The sequence below is a fragment of the Squalius cephalus genome (assembly GCF_949319135.1).
Source record: "Squalius cephalus genome assembly, chromosome: 15".
NCBI lineage: Eukaryota > Metazoa > Chordata > Actinopteri > Cypriniformes > Leuciscidae > Squalius > Squalius cephalus.
The window spans coordinates 18,806,389-18,828,863 of record NC_137136.1 but is presented as its reverse complement, the minus strand read 5'-3'; the positions used below and the strand labels follow the sequence as shown (position 1 = coordinate 18,828,863).

Genomic DNA, 22,475 nt, shown 5'->3' with positions numbered 1-22,475 from the left:
TTCTTACATAGTAGAGCACGTTCGCACATGCGCAGTCTTCAAAAACGGTGCTTTAAATATCTTGACAAACTAAAAGACGTAAATTACATTTATGTATTCTAAATAAATAACACGGGTCCTACTGAATGTCAGCTTGCTTATTTTGCTAAAGATAAGGATTTATTCAGTCTACATCTTATGTAAACTAGAAACTATGCTTCTAACGACAGCTCGAGAGCTGTCGTTCCAACCACACAAGTTTGCGATGCTATTTGCGAACGTTCGTTGGAACGATGGTTTCGGGAAAGACCAAATCGTTGAACTATGCTGATAACGACGGAACTTGAGACCAAAGTTGGCTAACGATGCTTTCGGGAAACGCACCCCTGGACCCTTTTCATTGTTCCCAGCTAGCTAGCTAGTTTTCGCGCTGAAAAAATACATAAATATTTGTACTTGGTGGCATTCTGAAAAGCCGTACATGGATCAAAGCTAATGGACAGGATCAGATAAATCAGAGCTTAGATTCTCTGGCCGAGCCCGAACTTCACCCGGGCCGGGCCCTTGATCGAGCACTTGTGTTACAAAATGCAACACGTCACGTGTCATGCTCAGCGCGTCTCCTCCACTCGCACGCATCACACCGGCCCGGGATAATAAACTTTAAAAATATTTATTTTGTTTAAAAATTATTCTATATTCTAAAACCTTGTTGAATTAAATTAGAGTTGTAGCCTACTTGGCCATCCAAAGTTCATTCTTGTTCATTTTCTGTGTTCATCATTGTTCACGTATTTTTTTTTTTTTTTTTTACGTTTCTTCATTCGGACCCATTTGCGATCCATTTCATTCTGAATAAACAAACAAGGCAGTTTACATGATTTGTCCTGGTTGCATTATTCATTAAGATAATAATTAATAAATGCACGCTCAATTACCCGTGAACTTGATAAATGTATGTTTTACTATGCACAATTGCCTTTCAACTTCTGCCTTTCAGATTCTGTAGGCCTACTATTGTAGCCATTAAATAAGCTAATTTAGTTTCATATTTGTTAAAATATTATAATGTTTGTTTTTTTTCCATCTATGTTGATTTATGAAAAGTGAACAGCACGAGTAAGATAAGATGTGCAGTATATCAGGAGACTTGTCAGACTAGTCAGACATGATTTTGACCACTTCATTAAGTTTTGTTTTGCCGAAAGCCTTTCTTTAAAGTGAATTTCGTTTTGTATAAATTGTATCTTAATTTTAATACATGTTTCATCAACGAATTGCATGTATTTAATAAATAAGAAGCAAATATAGCAGACAATAGGCTATAATCATGGAGGCGCGCCGCGGTCACTTGCACTGCACGTTAACTGGAGTGCATCTCATCATAAATTAACAGAGAATATTAAGGAATAGGCTATATCTAAAGAAAGCTTGAAATGTCTTTAAACGAAACAATTCTAAACGAAAAGAAATATGCAACACTCTGATGTAATCCATGCATTTCTCCATATGCGCATTCACGGAGATGGCGATCGTCAACTTCATCTTTGCTTCATCTCTCCTTCCCTGGCGCCACGTACCCCTGGTTATAACGGCCCACGTATTTAAAAAATGGTCGTGTTTAAATCGGGCTCGGGCTCATGATTACAGTTAATGTGTCGGGCCGGACCGACAAAGTCAATTCGCCTCATTCGGGCTTCGCGATACCGCGCCGCGCGAAACGCCTTCGCGCCGCAGGACCTCTAGACTCGCGTAAACGCGTCTTTACATTGATTGAAATCACTCGCGCCAGACACTCAGAAGTGAGTGAGTAATAAAAAAAAACCTTTGCTTTAGCCTCAATTGAGTAAAACACCGTGTGTAACTTCGGCCATTCTCAGTGGTGTGACTGGGACACTAACTCTGCTCGTCATCATAGAAACAGATAATCAGATTGTGATGTTTATTCCCGCTTAAGTAATATGTTGAATATGCGGCGTAAAAAAAGACCTGCAACCGTCTCGCAAGTGTTGATATTACTCGTGAGGTGTAACCAGCGCCGTGGGCGGGACATTGAGATTGAGCAAGTCTGCAGAGTGGTGATTACAGAGAGGCTGCGGAGCCAGCCAAAGTAGCGCATTTTTAAATAAAATGGACTTTAATCAAACCACGGATCCGTGATAAGTTTTGTGATCCGCCTCGCCACTATGTAGTAGCACTGATCACTTTGAGGGGGGGATAAATTTATCCCCACCGGGGATAAAAATAAGTAAGCAGAGGCAGGGATACATTGACCAGAAAGGGGGAAATCCCACGCATCCCCCCCGGCAAATCGCACCCTGTTAATAATAATAATAAAAACTATAAATATAGGCCTATATATAGTATTACATATAGGCCTCATATGCATATACTCCCATCATATCATTTGTATATCGTGCTGTACTTTACTGTAGTATGAATCATGTGTTTAATGCAGGCAATTCACTAAGGTATTATTCTTCTAAGTGCAATCTAAGTGTGACTGTATTGGTTCGACCTGAGCTTCTTCAAGGATGTGTACTATGCCAAAAACCACAGCAAAGACTTGATTATTAACGAAATCGTTTTCATTTTTATTTTGGTTTTCTCCAGAGGCTCAGTTTTTTTTCCCACACAGGGACAATAAAGGAACATCAAAACATTTAAAATATGACATATATGCAGTAACACTTAAAAGTATGGGCTCAGAAATGAGACATAACAGAGTCCAAAATTGCACCAACAATCAATTCAACATGCTAAAACTTTCTTTCCATCTGCATAATCTAAAATACTTTCCTGTATCATCCATTAATCAATGTCCTCCTGAAGACGTTGGCTGGCGTCCAAGCGAGGTTAAGATTAAATAACCCTGTTACCCTGAACCTGTTATTTTGTCTTTCTTTCTTTCAGTCCTTTTTTCTTTTCCTTCATTTTTCACACAACATACTTTTCTCTTCGAAACATTTCTTTAAATACTGTGATCAGACCCATTTAGGGTCTCGTTGAAGTGCCATAATCTCACAGAGTTGCCCTGTTCTAGTGCAATAGTAACAAAAGAAAACACAAAAAAACCCACCATAATAATAATAATAATAATATGCAGAATTTGCATACAAAAAGAAGCAAATGTTAAAATGAAAGAAAAATGAGATGTTACTGTCCTCCTTGTCCCCGCCATCTATTCAATTATAACATTGATTCTAACTGGATGTTTGCCTTTTTTTTCTTCCTTTTTCTGTAAAGAGAGCAGCTGACCATCAGAATAGTGAAGAAATACACAAAAAAGTGAGCAATTTGTAATTGTAAACACGGATATCCACCTATTCTGTGTTTAAGAACATTCTTTCTGCCTTCCTCTGGTTATTTTTGGCCCCATTGGTCTAGTGCTAATTCCTACTTCTTCTGATTGAGACACTAAAAGTTGTTGCCATACTTTGCTACATTTACTTGAACACACTACCCCCAAACACCCTTTCATTTCCTTCTTAAGCATCGTCATCTGCCTCTTCCTCAAACTCGCCCTCTTCTTCGGCGGTGGCGTCCTGGTACTGCTGGTACTCGGACACCAAATCATTCATGTTGCTCTCCGCCTCTGTGAACTCCATCTCGTCCATCCCCTCTCCCGTGTACCAGTGCAGGAAAGCCTTACGCCTGAACATGGCCGTGAACTGCTCGGAGATGCGCTTGAACAGCTCTTGGATGGCCGTGCTGTTGCCGATGAAGGTGACGGCCATTTTGAGACCCCTAGGAGGAATGTCGCACACGGCGGTTTTGACGTTGTTGGGGATCCATTCCACGAAGTAGCTGCTGTTCTTGTTCTGGACGTTCAGCATCTGCTCGTCGACTTCCTTCATGGACATGCGGCCACGGAACACGGCGGCGACGGTCAGGTAGCGCCCGTGTCTGGGATCGCAGGCAGCCATCATGTTCTTGGCGTCGAACACTTGCTGCGTGAGCTCAGGCACGGTGAGGGCACGGTACTGTTGGCTGCCTCGGCTGGTCAGAGGGGCGAAACCGGGCATGAAGAAGTGCAGACGGGGGAACGGAACCATGTTGACTGCTAATTTCCGCAGATCTGCATTTAGCTGGCCGGGGAAGCGCAGGCAGGTGGTGACTCCGCTCATGGTGGCAGAGACCAGATGGTTGAGGTCGCCGTATGTGGGAGTGGTGAGTTTGAGGGTGCGGAAGCAGATATCGTATAAGGCTTCATTGTCTATGCAGTATGTTTCGTCTGTGTTTTCCACCAGCTGATGGACTGACAGTGTGGCGTTGTATGGCTCCACTACGGTGTCAGAGACTTTTGGGGAAGGGACCACGCTGAAGGTGTTCATGATGCGGTCAGGGTACTCTTCACGGATTTTGCTGATCAATAGGGTGCCCATGCCGGAGCCGGTTCCTCCGCCCAGGGAGTGAGTGAGCTGGAAACCCTGCAGGCAGTCACAGCTCTCGGACTCCTTACGGACCACATCCAAAACCGAATCCACGAGCTCCGCCCCCTCCGTGTAGTGGCCCTTGGCCCAGTTGTTACCAGCGCCGCTCTGTCCTGTGAGGTGACAGGGAGGAAAGTGCACACATCAGAATGTGCAAGCTGAGACATTTTACATCTGTTTTTATATTCATTTGCTTTTGCTACTTTCATTTGATATTTTTTACATAATATCTGCACATTTTTAACATATTCCCTTTTGCCAGTCACTCACCAAACACAAAGTTGTCTGGTCTGAAGATCTGTCCGAAGGGTCCTGAACGCACAGAGTCCATGGTGCCAGGCTCAAGATCCACTAGAATAGCTCTTGGCACATATTTACCTCCTCCACGAGACAGAGAGAGAGAGAGAGAGAGACATGGGAAAGAAGCAGACCAGCTCAGTACACATAAGAAAATAAATATATAAAATAAGCTATTAAACATGAAGGCTAAGTTGCCATTTTCTCTTGACCTTTAGATGTCAATTCAATTCAAATGTGCTTTATTGGCATTGTTACAATGTATTGCCAAAGCATTTCTAATGCTTACAGTAATTCTAGAACAGATGAAAACAAATGATAAAAAAATGAGTAATTAAATACAACAATCAGCATTTTAGAATCCTATGAACACTTTTTGTGTCAATATATTGTGCCGCTAATAAGATACAATCTCTTTTTTCACCTAATAAATATTGAGGTTGTGTATTATTGTTTAACTTTCTGAAGCCATGCAGGGTTAATTATTTCTAATTTTTGGAGAGAATTTTAGATGTCACCAAGTGTCATCTCAACACATTTATTAAATTGTTATGCTTTATACACTAATAATTAATTTAGATTTGTGAAATAAAAATATTGTTTTAATACTGAATTGAAAAATTTAAAACTGACGCTCAGAACTGGGGCAGAATGTTGTTGCTGGTCTAGGTTAATATTTAATAATTTATCTAATTATTAAATGTAATAATTAAAATAATTGTATTTTATTCTAGAACTAAATTGTCAAAATGAATACATTTACACTACTTGCTTACAAAGTATTTCACATTAATGACAACATTTTTAGTTGTTTCCATTTATTTCCTTAATAGTCAGCATGAAGCGGAAATTGTGACTGTCTTTTCTTCTCTATTGTGACATATTTCCAATTCGAATGAGAAAAATAAAATGCAGGACTTGACTTGACTATGTCCATGGGTAGTTGATTGGATTGTTGTCGTTTGCTAATTGCTGCGTTCATGTCATGTGAGTGACAGGTTGCAGGAGGAGAGGGATTATTGTCCTGCCTTGCTGGTGAACGCATCATCAGAGAAGAGAAGTGATGTCATAGTGAGGGGGAGGGGCATTACTTTTTTTGATGAAAGATTACATTTTTGCTTTTTTTTTTTTAAAATAATGATGTGCACAGATAAATCATTTACAATAATCTTTACAAAGAACTTTTAATGGGGACACACTGTTATTAAAGGGGGCGTCTTCCCCATCTTGCCCTATTGTGTATCTTAGTAAAGTACCTGTTGCTTCATTGTAGTAGACACTAATTCTATCCAGCTGCAGGTCACTGTCTCCATGATAGGTTCCTGTTGGGTCGATTCCATGTTCATCACTAATGACCTCCCAGAACTGCAAAAAACACACAGCAATTAAAACTTGCATGCAATTCAGTAAATTCTAGATCAATTCTATCTTATTAAACACTGAGAACATATTGAGAAACAGCGTCAACTAATCGCTAATCTGGAATTGGCTTCAAATGAGTTTTAGCTCAGAAAGAGGCTTTATTGATGTTTAAATCGTTAATTCTATGTTACTCTCCTAGTGACCTTAATCTGAGAGAGAAGCAGGGAGAGAGGGGTCGAGATGAACTTAATAAGGCAGCGAGCGAATGCGAATGGAGAAAGAAAAGATTGTTCTCGGGATATATTGAAAATAATTGTTTTGAAAGAATGAGGCCAATAAAGGCGCTGACTGACACAGCCCTACAGTGACCCTGCTCTGATACTCTCGCCAGAAACCTGTTACTCCAGGCAACCTACATTTCTGCTGTGTCATCACATAATATCATCATAAAATACCATGCTGACACATATGAAATCATTCGGCTTTATATATTTGACACTTTTAATTACATTTAATTTAGTACATTTAATACATTTCATTTAGCCAATTAATCCAGCAAATCAAAGGTTTTCCAAGAATATGTCATTTACTCGTTAATTACTTATGTTTCATTTAGATCTGTATACTGTAGAGGGGATGGGTAGCAGCTGTTAGAGCTATTAAGTCCAGTTGTGGATGCCTCCTCCTCCCCGCTTTGACCTCAGATGAGTTTAACAGACACTCACAATCTCATCATGTGAAAGGCATTTCAAAGTCTTTCAAAGGATGAGGACGATTTAACCCAATTTCTGATGCCACAGAAGACATGCTACATCTCATGGGCAATCTTTAAAAAATGTGCATCTTTAATGGGGTCATGGGTGTGAACATGTCCTTATTGGCAGCTTTAATCTCTATGTTGATGTGGCACAGAATTGGATTTAAAGAAATAGTTCACTTTAAAAAAGAAAACTCTGTTATCATCGTTTATTCACCCTCAAGTTGTTTTTAAACCTGTATGAATTTCTTTCTTCTGCTGAAGACAAAAGAAGATATTTCGAAGAATGTCGTTAACCAGACAGTTGATGGACCGAATTGACTTCCTTAGTAGGAAAAAAATACTATGGAAGTCAATGGGGTCCATCAACTGTCTAGTTACCGACATTCTTCAAATATCTTCTTTTGTGTTCAGCAGAAGAAAGAAATTCATACAGGTTTAAAAACAACTTGAGGGTGAGTAAACGATTTTTAAGTGAACTATTCCTTCAATGAATCAATTGGATATTTTAAATGCAGATGTGGGTCCAATGAGAACAATTACAGTAAGAAGAACCTAATTTTAGGGCAAATTAAACAATGACTCGTACAAAAAGCACACTAAAATAACTTGATTTAACTGATTAAGAGTTCATAATTTCACATTATTAACCTTATTTAATAACAACTATTATTAAAATTGTTTATAGCCTAATTCTCCATCGCCCCACCCTTCCCATCCTCCTCCGCTTGACCATTGACCACAGCGGTCAATATCTGCACAACATTTCAGATTAAGAATTTAGTCAAAAGACAGAAAAGACTTGTTAAAAGTATGACGTGAAAATGATGTTAAGGTATGCGGTAGTAATATTAGTGGCATGGCATGCATCATATGTCATGGCTCGCGAGCTGGTCCTGTCATGACAGCTGTTTAAAGGGCTCGTGACACTGATAACGGATAGTTTAATTACTGAGAGAGCTCTGCTGTTCACATCAGATCCGCCACACCCGCTGCGCATTGAGAAGAATGAAATAAAGAAAGAGGACAGACCCCCCTTTCCCACAGTCAATCCCTTCACCCACATCTCTGTTTTACAGACAAAGAGATTTATGGTTAGAGTCTACGGAATGTGAGCATCATTTATTTAGAGAAATAGCTATACAGAGCGTGTTAAAGAAATAGTGAGAATGAATGAAGAGTGGGATCCGCAAATTTTGGCCGTGAATGAAGGGGGTTCACAAGGACACATCAGCAATTCTTGTACATAATGTGGGTCTATAAAACTGCCCAACGTGTTGCTAGTGTAATGCATTATTAATAACATTTGGTAAAATGTGCAATGCAAAAACATAGGTCTGTTCTGCATAACAGTGTGCCTTCTAATATGTTCAGAAACAAAATGAAGATAAAATCTTGCTGTTTTATATTTAGTAAAAGCTATAAACTAGTATAACACTGGAGTTCTTCACCGGGGCTTTATTGTTGCATTCTGAGACCTCTGCACAGTATTTTTTCCTCTTAGATTCAAAATATAAATGACTCACTTTGTACTCTGAAAAACTGTTCTTACCTTGGCACCGATTTGGTTTCCGCACTGACCGGCCTGGATATGAACAATCTCCCTCATTGTTACAAATTGTGCGAGAAGTTCTCAGATAAATCTGGAAAGTAACGGGGCGTAGCTCAGAAATAATTTGGAAAAGCCGGACAAAGGCTTTATATTCCTGGACTGTCTCCAGAACGAGGCTGTGTGGTAGTGGGCGGGGCTCTGCTGGATGTTGAGAAACCTGATTGGTGCATGACCGGACCGGAAGTATATAGGGAGTGTCACTGCCAACAGGATTGCTTGTAGAAAAAAGAGAGAAACGTCTGCTTTTTGTATCCAGTTGTGCTTTTCTTATTAAGATTTTTTAGTAACATTTTTAAAACAAATCACAGACATTTTTTTACATCAGTTTGATCTGTATCGCAACAATATGTGCGCTTGAACTATTAGCCTAGCCTACTCTTCTGAATATGAAAATGTCCTTATTGAACCTCATTGTTATGAGGTTGTATGTAGGCTATGTTGCACATTCCTGTTTTAACTTATAATTGTTTAACTTTATTTCATGAAGTTTACCCACTATTATTATTGTCACTGTGGGTACAAATTGGGGAGACAGAAAAAATACAGTGGCAATTATCATAAAAATTTGTTTTCAATTCCAATTTTTGATTGATTTTTTTCAATTCCAAAATTTGTTTCCAATTCTCACTGAGCTTTCTGCATAAATAGGGAGTTGATAGAAGAACCAGAGACAGTAAAATAGGAGACGGCAGACTTTCTTAACATATAGACAAAATAGATAATGAAAAGAATGAAGAAACACACAGAAAAAAGTTTAGACTCACCAGTTACCTTTGGTTTTTGATGAATGGATGTATAGCCTATACGTGTTTAAAATGTAGGCCTAGGCTACAATAATAATAATAATAATAATAATAAAAATAATAATAATTATAATAATAATAGGCTAAACGTGGTGTGATTAACTAGAACACATGCAGGTATGGTAAATATGTTCCGTATAGCATACTTTGGACTTCTCGCATTTGCAATAATAATAATGATAATATTTACATTATTATTATTACTATTATTATTATTATTATTATTAACCCCAAATAACAAGTGTTTAAATGAGAGATTAATCTTAGATATAGATCCAATTGTTTGCAAAACTATGTAAAGCCATTTATGCCACATAAGAAAAAAAATGCTTTGGTAAATCATAAGTAGCCTACAACATAAAAAGACGAACATAAAAGCTGAGATTTTGGCATAAAAAGTCATAGTTATGACATAAAAAGTCTAATTATTTATTTAAGTCATACTTTTAATATTATAATTATGACCTTTATATCATAAATATGACTTGATAGGCTGTCATAATTTTGACTTTTATCTCATAAATTATGACTTTCATAATTTCGTTTTTTTTTCATCTCATAATTTTGATTTAGAATCTCATAAATTCTACATTTTGTCATAATTATGTGGCATGATTTTAAAAACTTTCATAAATTTCAGATATCTACTAGCCTACAGTAAATGACGGCATATTTTTCCTCAGTCCACAGCAGAGAGCAGTCTACGCACTAGCCTACTCACAGACTGAAAAAATAGCACTACTCCATGACCGTCGCAAAACCTAGTGAACTACCTACCTAGGCTGCATTTTACGCATCTTGAGCGCTCAAAACTGCAGTGACGGTAGGGAGCCGACAGAGTTTTAAAACACAGCCTGAGTGTTTTGAATGGGCGTAGCCGAGACAACGAGACTGCGTGATTACGACGAGCTTTTACACAAGGGAGACAATCCGGACCACATCTACTTCGTATTTACCGAAATATCAGCAGTCGGTAAGAACATATGGTTTGTCTAAATATTACAGTGTCTGGACTTACGATTCTCAACACCGAACTAAACTTAAGTGCGCGTGATATGCGGCGTAGTGGCCGCTAAGGAGCAGCCAAGCACTTCCTGTTCTTTTGCAAAATACATTAGCGTTTCTAAACACGTAACGTTAGCTTACAAGTTGTTCATTATTCGCACCTGTTTTGTTAGTGATTCTGCTGTCGTGTCTAGGTTTTATAATGAGAGATTAACGTTTATTTATCGTCAAGGGTTAGTGTTGACAAATTCATGTTGATTTTAGTAGTTTAGCCTTTTACAGTGAGTTGGATTATTGATATTTAGAAACAGATATTTATATCGATTATATTAATTATATGGGAACTATTTTTAACCTCACGGTATATTAAAGTTAATTTTAGTATTAAAGTAGGCTATATTTTGGGATATAAACTAACCTGTTGCATAGCGTATTATGAGATCTCTTCTACTGTAACTTAATGTAATTGTTTAAGTTTATTGGTTGGTCGACAGGTCTGTGATTTGAATAAAGTGAAAAGAGTTGTAGATGTTTTACAGTAAGGCAATGGGAAGAGCAGACTCACATGAGAGACAAACTACTAGAGTCATCAACATATCTGAACTCGTGAGATTAACTGGAGCTTTCTGTGTTTACTCAGATGTCATATCTAAAATATTCCCAGCATGTGTTGATCTAGTGGCTGCTTTCTTTCCTCAGATCTAATTCAAGATGTTTTACACCTGTGGTCCCAATGAGGCTATGGTGATCTCAGGTATGCTGCATCTGTTGGTCTTTACTACAGTTATGTATATAAATAGGCTAAGTAATGAATCTCCTTGATGGTTAGAATAAAGATACTATATTGGTAAACTGAAAAGCAGCTGTGAGCCTGTGATTAAAGATTTGCACTCATCAGACTTTATCAATAACCCTTAGAGTTCTGTAGTGATTTTTTGTTGTGCAATCTGCATTCTTTTTTAAACAGTTACCAAATGCAGAACTGGTTTCAGCTATTCATGTGACTTTCATTCACAGGTCAAAACAAACACAAAGTTCAATGTAATGGTTGTGATATTTTGTGTAGATAAATGTCAGTGGTTACACATTAAGATGACTTTAATGCTCAGGGGAAGAAAAAAAACCCAGCAGGCTCACATTTATTATAACAACAAGGTTAATGTAGGCAAACCGCACTGAACAAAGGGGAAGAAAATAAGTCACCAGCTCCATTATGTCTCTGTCGCCCTTGTTCTCTCTGTAAACAGTTGACAAGCTGCAGGAGACATGCAATGACATGAAGTGTGCTTATGAGTTACTTTTCTAACATTGGAAATCATGCAAGGGATTGACATTGCTTTTTAAAGGGAGATACATTTTGTACCGTGATTTGTTAAAAGTGGAGGATTTTCAGCAATGTAATGTTAAGATGACGACATGCATTTCTCTGTTGTTAAACTAGAAATGTGTCCTGATAAAAGCAAATGATTCGTACAATGGTTGACTGTTGTTTTATTTATTAATTTTTTGCTGTAATTTAAAACATAGGACTTGTAATAGGAAGTATTTGTTCAAAAGTTTGGGATTTTTTAAAATGTCTCTTATGTTTACCCAGAATACATTTATTTGATCAAAAATACAGTAAAACAGTCATATTGTAAAATATTATTACAATTTAAATGAACTGTTTTCTACTTGTAAAATGTATTTTATTCCTGTGATGGCAAATCTAATAAATAATAAATCTTAAATCTAATATTTTGATTTACATCTCAAGAAATATTCCTTAGTGTTATCAATGTTGAAAAATGTTTTTGTGCTTTATAATATTCTAACATTGGAATCCTTGATGCATTTTTTTCTGGATTTTTTTAATGAATAGAACGTTCAAAAGAACTTTTAAAAGAGCATTTTGTTACAATATATGTCTGCTATCACTTTTGATTGATTTAATGTATTTTTGCTGAATAAAATAAAATACTGAACCCAAACTTTCATGGCCGGTAAAATATATTTATGGCCTGTAGCCCATATAACAAACCAGTATTAAATAACCAGTATTGATCAATGCCTATGTTGTGTATTCCTATAGATGCACAATATAGGCATTGATCAATACTGGTTATTTTTACCTTTAGATGATACTTATTTAAAAATGGAATAACACTGTTAAATGTGCATTTTCAGCAAATCTCAAAATGAATATTACATTTTAATACTTAACATTATTATGTTCTGATGCCTAAATTCACTTCTAGCATTTAAAAATTATTGATTTTATTTTTTTATTTTTTATTTTTTATTTATTTAGACAAAATAGTATTACATTATATTACTGACCATTTATCAGTTATCGGCTATAACATAATAAAGGCATTATCGACTTATCTGTATTGGCCAGACTTTTAATATTGAAGCATCCCTGTTGTTGTGATGTTTCTGTGATATAAAATAGATATAATTAAAAAATTTGGACATACCTCCTTGCCAGTGGATTTTCAAAATTCCACCAAGTATGTTTTTAGTCAAGTATTGACACTTTATACCAGCAAAAAAACCCCTGTCATCTCTTTCAGGATGTGGTCGCTCTCCTCCCCTGATGATTGCTGGTGGAAGAGTGTTTGTTATTCCCTGCATTCAGCAAATCCAGCGGTATGTATCGAATTACAGTAGAAGGCGGATTATTACAACATGTTAGTGCCTGAACACATGTGCATTGGAACCATTCTGTTTAACCAGGTGCTGCAGGGCCAGTCTCTAATGTGATTCAAGAATAGACTGGGACTCTCTGGCCTCATGAATGATGGGAACAAGAACAATAGGCGGCTCTGTGTGCAGTAGAGACTCCACTAGTGTTTACATTCCTCTCCACGTATACATGGCGAAAATTAATGAATCATCCGTTCCTCAGAGAGAATTCCTTCATTCCATTTTGTAGATCGCTACAGATCAGTGTAGTTTGTGGATGAATTTGCATTAGTCTGTCCATAATCTGATTACTGTACATCAGGGATGTACACCTACAGAGTTTAGCTCCAACCCTAATCAAACACACCTGAACAAGCTAATCAAGGTCCTCAGGATTACTAGAAAGTTACAGTCAGGTGATTTTTTTCAGGGTTGGAGCTAAACTCTGTAGGACAGTGGCCCTCCAGGACCGAAATTGCCCATCCCTGCTGTACATCAACATTCACGTCCATGGCCCTGTTTACACCCGGTATTAAGAAGCGTTTTCTTCGATCGGGTCACAAGTGGACGACACTAAATTCCGTTGTAAACGGGGTCTAAAACGCGTTTGAGCTTGTCCACTGTGACCACTTCCAGAGGTAGTCGAAAACGCGTTTCGCAAAATTGCTTTTGTAGTGTAGACGCTCACGTGGTCGAATGCGTTCAAACAACCACAAAAGACCATTGTCTCCATCTACTGACCTAAAGCATAAACATTATGGGAAGTGCACTAGCCACAGTAGCCAGACAGAATTTAAACTTTGTTGACTGAAGACCCTAGTTTAGTTTGAAGACAAAAAATGTACTAAGCGCAATGTTCTCTCACCATTCCTGATTTCTAACACGCACTCACATCGTTTGGCGTGGTCTTGCAGCTCTTAAATCTAAAACGAAAGCTGTGCGTTTATATGTAAATTGCGCAAGCTTATTTCTTCCATTAGATCGAAAGATCTGAAAAGTCCATACATTTACCCGCCCATAGACCCTCCCCTCGAAGAAATCAGGACAGAAGTGGACAAAAGAGACGGAATAAAACACCAGGTGTAATCGGGAATATGCCTCCCTCATCTACTTGAAGTGGTACTAACTGCAGTCAAATGACGTCCAGCTCCACCTCTCTGGACGTCTAATGGGGTGGAGGGATAGAGTTGTGTGGGCGTCTAATGGGGTGGAGGGATAGAGTTGTAGGTAGGGTTCAGGCATTCTCAACCCTGGTCCTCGAGGGCCACTGACCTACAGAGTTTAGCTCTAACCCTAAATCAAACACACCTGAGCCAGCTAATTAAGCCTTTCAGGATTACTGGAAAGCTACAGGCAGGTGAGTTTGATCAAGGTTGGACCTAAACTCTGCAGGACAGTGGCCCTCGAGGAACAGGGTTGAGAACCCTTGGGTTAGGGTGTAGTTGGATATTCTAGCTCCACCAATTAGGCCATCCAAATTACATTCGCTCCTCCTCTCTGGATGTCTAGCTAGGCGTAAGCTCCACCCATTTGCTCTGCAGTGAGCAGACTCTTTATTGAACAAGGTATAAACAGGTCCAGTGTGAGATTAAGTTTAGCCATCAATCATGCTGTGTAGCTACGACCACATTGAAATTGCTAGTTAGTGCACTTTTTTAATGATAAAAAACTTCTGTTCCAGTGTAATGTGTAGATATATGTGGGTGTGGTTTGGGGGCGGAGCCATCTGTTTGTCCAAATACTGGTAGTCAATGGATATGTTTGGGAAACCTGTTTCATGCCGACTTAAATGTTTTACAGCTGTTTTTCTTTTCTCTTAGGATCTCTCTCAATACTCTGACTCTGAATGTAAAGAGTGAAAAGGTCTACACCAGGCATGGAGTACCAATCTCAGTGACTGGCATTGCCCAGGTTAGAGACACGCACACACTTTACTGTCATCTGTTACATCAGTTTTACAGTCTGTGAGTGCTGTTATTTATGTGTTCTGCAGGTGAAGATCCAGGGTCAGAATAAAGAAATGCTGGCTGCAGCCTGTCAGATGTTCATGGGGAAGTCTGAGACTGAGATTGCTGAGATTGCCCTTGAAACCCTTGAGGGACATCAGAGAGCCATTATCGCCCACCTGACTGTGGAGGTACTGTGAGATGCTTAAAGAGCTATTTGTGTTCTGTATCAAACACACATAGAATGGAAGAAACAAGCTTTTTATAACAACATTTCAAAGAGGACTGGAGGGTTTTAGTGCTGAAATAAACAAGCAACCTCAGCTGACTGAGATATGTGGTGTGCTACTAACTGTACTGCTGTTTTCTGATTATTTGTTATTTATTGTACAATCTCTCATTCTTTCTCTTTGTAGGAGATTTACCAGGACCGTAAAAAGTTCTCAGAGCAGGTGTTTAAGGTGGCTTCCTCTGACCTGGTCAACATGGGGATCGGTGTTGTCAGCTACACGCTCAAAGATGTGCATGACGATCAGGTGATGTTATGCACCTCACACCCTAAACAAACACTGTTTTTCAAAAGTTTGGGGTTGGTAGGATTTTTTATGTTTTTTAAAGAAGTCTCTGATGCCCAAGGCTACATTTGTTGGATTAAAAATACAGGAAAACGTACAGTAATGTTTTAATAAAAAAAAAACAACTTTTTTTCCATTTTAATATATCTTCAAATGTAATTTCTTCTCGTCATGTCAAAGCTGAATTTTCAACAGCCATTACTCCAGTGTCACATGATCCTTTAGAAATCATTCTAATATGTTGATTTGGTGCTCATGAAACATTTCTTATTATTAATGTTGATGACAGTTTTGCTGTTTAATATTTTTATGGAAACCATGATACAGTTTTTCAGGATTCCGTGGTCCATATAAAGTTAAAAAGAACAGCATTATTTGAAATAGAAATCTTTTATATCATTATAAATGTCTTTACTGTGACTTGATCACTTTAATGAGTCCTTGCTAAATAAAAGTATTATTTTTTTCCAAAAAAATCTTACTGACCCCTTTAAAGCTTTTTAAAGAGTAGTGTATATTCATAATAATACATGCCTTTTAGTTTGAAACTCACCCGGACTCTCTCACAGGATTATCTAAGCTCGCTGGGTAAAGCTCGTACTGCTCAGGTGCAAAAAGACGCTCGTATCGGTGAAGCTCAGTTCAAGAGAGATGCCGTCATCAGGGTAAGATTTTTCATATTCCTGTTGTCATTAAATGGTTTTGGATAAAACTGAATGTATGTGTTTGTGTGTGTAGGAGGCTCACGCCATGCAGGAGAAGGTCTCTGCTCAGTATGTAAATGAAATTCAGATGGCTAAAGCGCAAAGAGACTTTGAGCTGAAGAAAGCATCCTATGACTATGAGATCAACACCAAGAAGGCAGAGTCTGAAATGGCCTATCAGCTTCAGGTACCAAATGATATTCAACTTGGTTTCCAGCTGGTAAAATGAGGAATGCTACTTTACATCAATTAATATTTTAGGAATTTCAAGAAAAACAGCAAAGCACTTTTTGGAGCACTTTCACACCAAAAGTAAAATAAATAAGCCTCAGGCTGAAGAAAATGTGATTTTTATCTAAAGTCATTTAGATTAGTCATCATGAGCAGCAAATGTATTGGTTAATAAAGTGAGATTAATTACATAAAGTATATTTGTGTAATGTAACATTTAATTATTGCAGGTTTGCGTAATATTCTGAGTTAACCTTATGTAAATAAGAGGTTGCATCCATCAATGATTTTGAGAGATAAAATGCAAGACAGAAAACCATAACATCAAATGAATGAATTAAAAGGATAAATAATACATAAATAAGGTGACATTTTCGTATTATAAAATTTGTTTTCATGCTGAACTGACCACGTGAGAAGTGCATTTCTGGGTTTGTAGGATCACAGAACACATTCCTCTCACTCCTTACAGATGTCCCCATAAGAAACTATTACCATCCGAATAGGGCTTAAAGCCCAAAGTATACTTCGAACATGGACACATAGCCTTTCAAAGTATACTCCATTTGATAGCGTTCGCGATACATGCGCTCTAGAAAGATTGTCCAGTGTCTGTGCTATTTTTCTCCAGAAGTTATGACTGCTATGAATGTCTTTGTATTCTTTTAAAATAAAGTTGCAGCTATCTCATAACCCCTCTCACAAGAGCTTGTCAATGCGGGCGTCTGTTGTTGTTGCAGTCTCCGGTATTTTGTTGTTGTTGTTTTTCCGTCTCTTTAGTTAAATTTTAAACAATTGATTAGTGCAAAACAAATTTAATGCACATATATGCATACAAAGTATGCACGGTTACAATAATTAGGGAGCATGTGTATTATTCTTGTGACGGAATTTGCGCCACGCACCTTTCTCGCTGACCCTTGCGTATGTGTAAAAAAACCGAAGTATACTTTGGGCTTAAGTCACTTCTGCTGACATTTTTACCCACTGTCATTTGATTTAGGTGGCCAAGACTAAGCAGCGTATCGAGGAGGAGAAGATGCAGGTTCAGGTTGTGGAGCGTACGCAGCAGATCACTTTACAGGAGCAGGAGATCACCCGCAGGGAGAAGGAACTGGAGGCCAAGGTCCGGAAACCAGCCGACGCTGAGAGATACCGTATTGAGAAGATCGCTGAGGCAGAACGGTGAGGAACTGATGCAGTGATACACAAACATCGAGATCCAGAGGTTTTAAAACTGATAGCTTGGTATCATAATCTCAAAAAACCTTTTCATCTCCTCTCATCTAACAGGCTTCAGTTGATCATGGAGGCAGAAGCTGAGGCAGAGTCCATCAGAGTGAGTTCATGAATCTCTCCACACACCTGTTTTTCACCAGTGACAATGAGCGTTACTGTTTGCATAAGACCCACCTTACGCAACATACACCTTTAATTCTTTCCCCCACAGCATTTTTGAAAAAATTTGCCAACCACATCAGCATTTTTGATCATTTTCACAAAAGTTATAAGGCCCTCAGATTATTTTTTGTGTGAATATCTGAACATGCAATAAGTCAAAAGAAAGAACATACCCTCTCCTTTGAAACAAATCCTAGCTCCATGCATTCCTTTTTTATCAACTCTTGAATATGGGTAAGTTTCATAAAAAAGTCACACAATTTTGAGCAAAAAGCTGAGACACATGCTTTTTTGTCAGACTATATCCAGCTAAGATTCAGTACGATGATCAAAACACATATGGAGTAGATCGAGTCCATCAACACCCCTAATGCTTGCACAGTCCTATAGCTCGTCTTGGGTCGACATTTCATTCAGTAACATTAGGCAGTTTTGATTTATATGCTGTTTAATGTTGATGAAAACGTTATTTTACTTATGATATAGTTTGTCTTTTGATCAGGAGATTCAGTATTCCTTCAGAAAATGCCTAATAGCTCCCCCTACTTTATAACAGTGAAAAGGACAACCTTGAAATTTCGATCAATGGCGGGGAAGCTTTTTCTCACAAATTACGGAAATTTCCGTCAATGGCAAGGAAAGAGCCAGCTGTACTTAAAACGAAATTGAAAAACTAACTGGTGTGACGTCATTTCAAACAAAATCAAGCCAAAGCAAAGTTAATTTTGGGAGTTCAAAACAGCTTGCCAACACCTTTGAACTACCATTTGTCCGTGGCGATTATAATAAGTAGGTGTGTTCTGGGGCTCCGCCTACTTTGGCACAATGGAAGTTTTCTCCAGTTCATTTCCTATGTTCAGTCCGTTGAGGTCACGACACGAGTTTGTTTTACACTCTGGAGAGCCGATTTGTAGTAGAAATTGAAGCGACACTGACATTATTTTTTCATGTAAAGCTACTTTTACTTTGCTATTGTATAAATAAACGTGACATGACAGCTGCAATGCCGAATTGCAGAGTTTGTGGAAACATCCACATCGCTGTGATCGGATGCTTTCTTAACTGCCGTTTTCTCATTGGTGCAATTTTTTTATGCGTTTATTTTGTTACTGAGAGGAAAGCGCGCGGCATGAGCAGAGTCAGGATGTTCCCTAAAAGTATATCCTACAAAGGTATTTTAAACTTATTTTTACCCTTAAGCAAAGAACGAAAAATAACTTTGCCGTGAGTATATCGGGGCCTTCAGACTATTTAACACATCCCCATTCTCTCATTCTTCATCTTTTTCTGTCTCTGTTTCAGATGAGGGGAGAGGCACAGGCCTTTGCGCTGGAGGCGAAGGGTCGGGCTGAAGCCGAGCAGATGACCAAAAAGGCTGAAGCTTTTAAAGAGTACAAAGAAGGAGCCATGGTGGACATGCTGCTGGAGAAACTCCCGCTGGTTAGTACATCTGAACTTCTGAATGTCATTAAATAAGTTCAATGATAAGAAAACACTCAATGATGTTAAAATGCCGTTTGTCCTCCACTGCTCTAGATGGCAGAAGAGATCAGCAGGCCACTCTGTGCAGCTCAGAAGATCACCATGGTGTCCAGCGGTGGGTCAGAAGTGGGCGTTGCTAAGCTGACAGGAGAAATTCTGGAAATCATGACTCGCCTGCCGAGCGCGGTGGAGAAACTGACTGGAGTGAAAATATCACAGGTTACCTCACCTGTGAGTTAATGCACATAAAAACACAAACCAACACATTCTCACCTGTGAAACGTTATCCCATTTCATTTTTAAATCTAGTTGGTTTCGCAATGTTATGGCATAATTGACTCTGTTAGTGATGACACGCTGACCACTCCAAAATGGCGGGCGCATCCACGTGTCTAGAGCGGTCGAATGTGGCATCTACGTGTACATATCTATGCCGCTCACACTGACAGCGATTAAATCACTGTAGTGCTGGTAGTCAGCAGGCTTTCCTGTAGTATCAATGTCTACATTCCCATTGGTAGTTGCCATCATTTTCTGTTGCATCATCAACGTTCTCTTTCACATATGTCTCTGCCAATCACCAACAGCTAGGTGATATAGCTAAAAAAAATAGTTAACATGTAAGTAATGTAATATAATTATAATCACTATGTGTTTACGTATATGTGTGTGTGTGTATATATATATATATTAATGTTGATGTATAAAACAATTTATATTTTATTTATATTTTATATTCATTATATAATCTTGTCATCATTTAATCAAATGCACTTGTATAACAATACATAATTTTAAATCTATTCATTGTCATTTATAAATGCAATTTGTTCTAATTCAGGGATATGTATCAAACTTAACAACTCTCACAATGTATTGGCTAAAGTTTAAATCAGAGATGGTAATAAATGTATAATAAACATAATGGCTAAATAAATAGCACATTTAAATCTTTGCAGTAAATCTAATTTAAATCTTTCTGTGTGAATGCCATAGACTGTAAAATACGTCTGTTGTTTGAAAATGTGCTATATAAATAAAGTTGCTTGCTTGCTAAAAAAATATATGCCCATTAAGATCACATTGAATATTTCGGTATTACATGGCTGTAAAACACCTGGTTTCCAGTCCAGACACACTAAATGTAGATGTTTTTTTCTTTTCTTTGGCCAGGCTGGTTTAACCCGAATGGGCTGATGGAGTCAGAAAAAGAGGGAATCAAGTCTGATCAGCTCTGATTGTGGATCTCAACGCTTCCTGTGTGTGTGCGCATGTGTGCATGCCTGTGTTTGTACTGAACTTAGAATATGAAGGCATTTTTTTTGTAATCAACCATTTGTTACATTCAGTTTTTATATTCTATTTTGTGAATTACATGATTTTATCACATTATATTATAATTTTATACATTTACTAGGTGAACAACATCATCTACTCTAGAGCCTCTGTTAATAGTTAATATTCAGGGAAGCAGGGTTGGTCTTTTCATTTTTGAATAGTTTCTGTCTGTTAGAGCCACACGCCTGTTGATTCTGGGTCAGTTCCTTTCTAAAACCAAAGTGCATTCCAGACCAATGCATGTAAATTCACCTCAAGTGCATTACTGAAGCCATAGTCCGCATGCATAATGCCTTCCGTATCCAGACACCGAAATGTGACGCTTTATTCTTGCCGTTTTAAAACTCTTTGTGACTTATGTTCTGAGAATATATTGTCCGGTGGTTTAATACTTTTTCTTTTCGACAGTGGCACTAAAGTTTGCAGACATTTTGAAAAATGATTTGGAATGTACGGTTTTTTTTTTGTTAATCAGGCCACTTTCCCTTAAACAGGTCTGTGTGCTCAGGTACGGAGTTATTTTTTACAACAAGTTGAAAAGTAAGAGGGGGTGGGAAGTGAGTGCAGAAAAGAAACCTGATGGTTTTTGAAGTTGATGAACAAACAGGAAAAAGAAGAAGAGAAAACAGGTCAGGTTTTTAACGCAGGCCACAAGCATGTCTGTGTGCCCACAGTAACTCATGTGAAGGCTGATTGTGGTTTCATTTCTCGTATCATTTTCCAATGGTTGCAACGACAACAAAAAGTTACTGTTTTGGTTTTACCATGCTGCTGTGTTCTTAACACTAAAATTGACTCAACATTACCAGAGGTAAACCTATGCATCTCCAGTTTACGCCTTCAAAGTGCCTCAAAGCGACATTTAACTACAGCAACCTGCTCTTATCTCTAGTGTTTCAGCAACAGGAACAGAACTGTGATGTGTCACGTGATACTTCCTGGCCCTAATGACTAATTTCATTCAGAATATTACATTTTTTTGCCATTAGTTTGTTTTCATTGGCTTAAAACCTTGTTTATATATTCAACAAACCTACCCAATATTTGCCTTATTGTATGTTCAATTGTGAAGTAGATATTTCACCTTAAACTGTAGATCTATATATCCAGGCTGAGATTTTTACATATGATCATACAAGTAAGTACTGTTTAATAAAAACAATAAACTATTAGCATGTATTCTACTTTAAAACTTGTGTGGAAGTGTATGTTTGCACAAATTTAGTTGTGAAATCACGTACTACTCAAAATTAACAAATTGTAAATGAAAATGAGGATCGCATTTGGCTTTATTGGAAAAGGTTACTTTATTAAAACACCTACAAAAAGAGACAACACAGGCAATTACACTGACTAACACAGGCAGGGAGTCTAAAACGGAGACAGACAGACCCGATTAATAACAGATAGCAATATTAATGAAGAAAATTATATCCCATGAATTATTTACATTTTTCATTATTTAAGAAACATGAAGAGCTGAGGACAGAACATGCCCAAAACTATTTAAAAAATAAAATAAAAGTTCAGGCCTCATTGTACCAAAAGAGGTTAAAGGTTATTCAATTAGCATAATCGGGATTGGCATGATAACCTTTGGGAATCACATTCTTCTGTGTATATTACAGTAAATGTTACTTATGTTGCTCTCCACCACACCTACACACGCAGTCTTCCTCTTAAATGAGGATGAGGTGGCGTCACCACACCAGTTTCAAGTTAAATGTACAGTCTGCAGTCACTGAGATTAAATGCAATTATGTTCTGTTGCTTTAAGAGAGTTTCTTTGCAAGTGTCCCACAGGTTTACATAGTAAATTCAGGACAAATGCTTTGGTTATTTTTCTATTTTCTTAGTTTATCTCTATTTCTCTTTATAAACAT

At 37.9% G+C, this 22,475-nt stretch overlaps 2 protein-coding genes across 3 annotated transcripts; one reads left to right on the top strand and one right to left on the bottom strand.

Annotated features, from left to right (window-relative positions):
- Window positions 1–2,866: 2,866 nt before the first annotated feature.
- On the bottom strand, window positions 2,867–8,594 carry tubb5 (tubulin, beta 5). 2 transcript variants are annotated; one of them, XM_079894627.1, is made up of 4 exons: window positions 8,381–8,594; window positions 5,966–6,074; window positions 4,683–4,790; window positions 2,867–4,525 (listed from the first exon to the last, which is right to left on the bottom strand). In XM_079894627.1, exons 1-4 carry the CDS (start codon window positions 8,435–8,437, stop codon window positions 3,468–3,470), a joined length of 1,332 nt encoding a protein of 443 aa, XP_079750753.1. In that variant the 5' UTR covers window positions 8,438–8,594; the 3' UTR covers window positions 2,867–3,467. The 2 variants fall into 2 exon arrangements, with proteins under 2 accessions (XP_079750753.1, XP_079750752.1); XM_079894626.1 differs by having other exon boundaries at window positions 4,683–4,793; window positions 8,381–8,558.
- Window positions 8,595–10,047: 1,453 nt separating this feature from the next.
- On the top strand, window positions 10,048–21,408 carry flot1b (flotillin 1b). The gene is made up of 13 exons (XM_079895910.1): window positions 10,048–10,216; window positions 10,948–11,002; window positions 12,804–12,879; window positions 14,736–14,826; window positions 14,909–15,052; window positions 15,278–15,397; window positions 16,006–16,101; window positions 16,175–16,327; window positions 17,375–17,556; window positions 17,665–17,710; window positions 19,075–19,212; window positions 19,309–19,485; window positions 20,428–21,408. The coding sequence occupies exons 2-13, from the start codon at window positions 10,960–10,962 to the stop codon at window positions 20,449–20,451; spliced, it is 1,290 nt and encodes a 429-aa protein (XP_079752036.1). The 5' UTR covers window positions 10,048–10,216; window positions 10,948–10,959; the 3' UTR covers window positions 20,452–21,408.
- The last annotated feature ends 1,067 nt before the right edge of the window (window positions 21,409–22,475 follow it).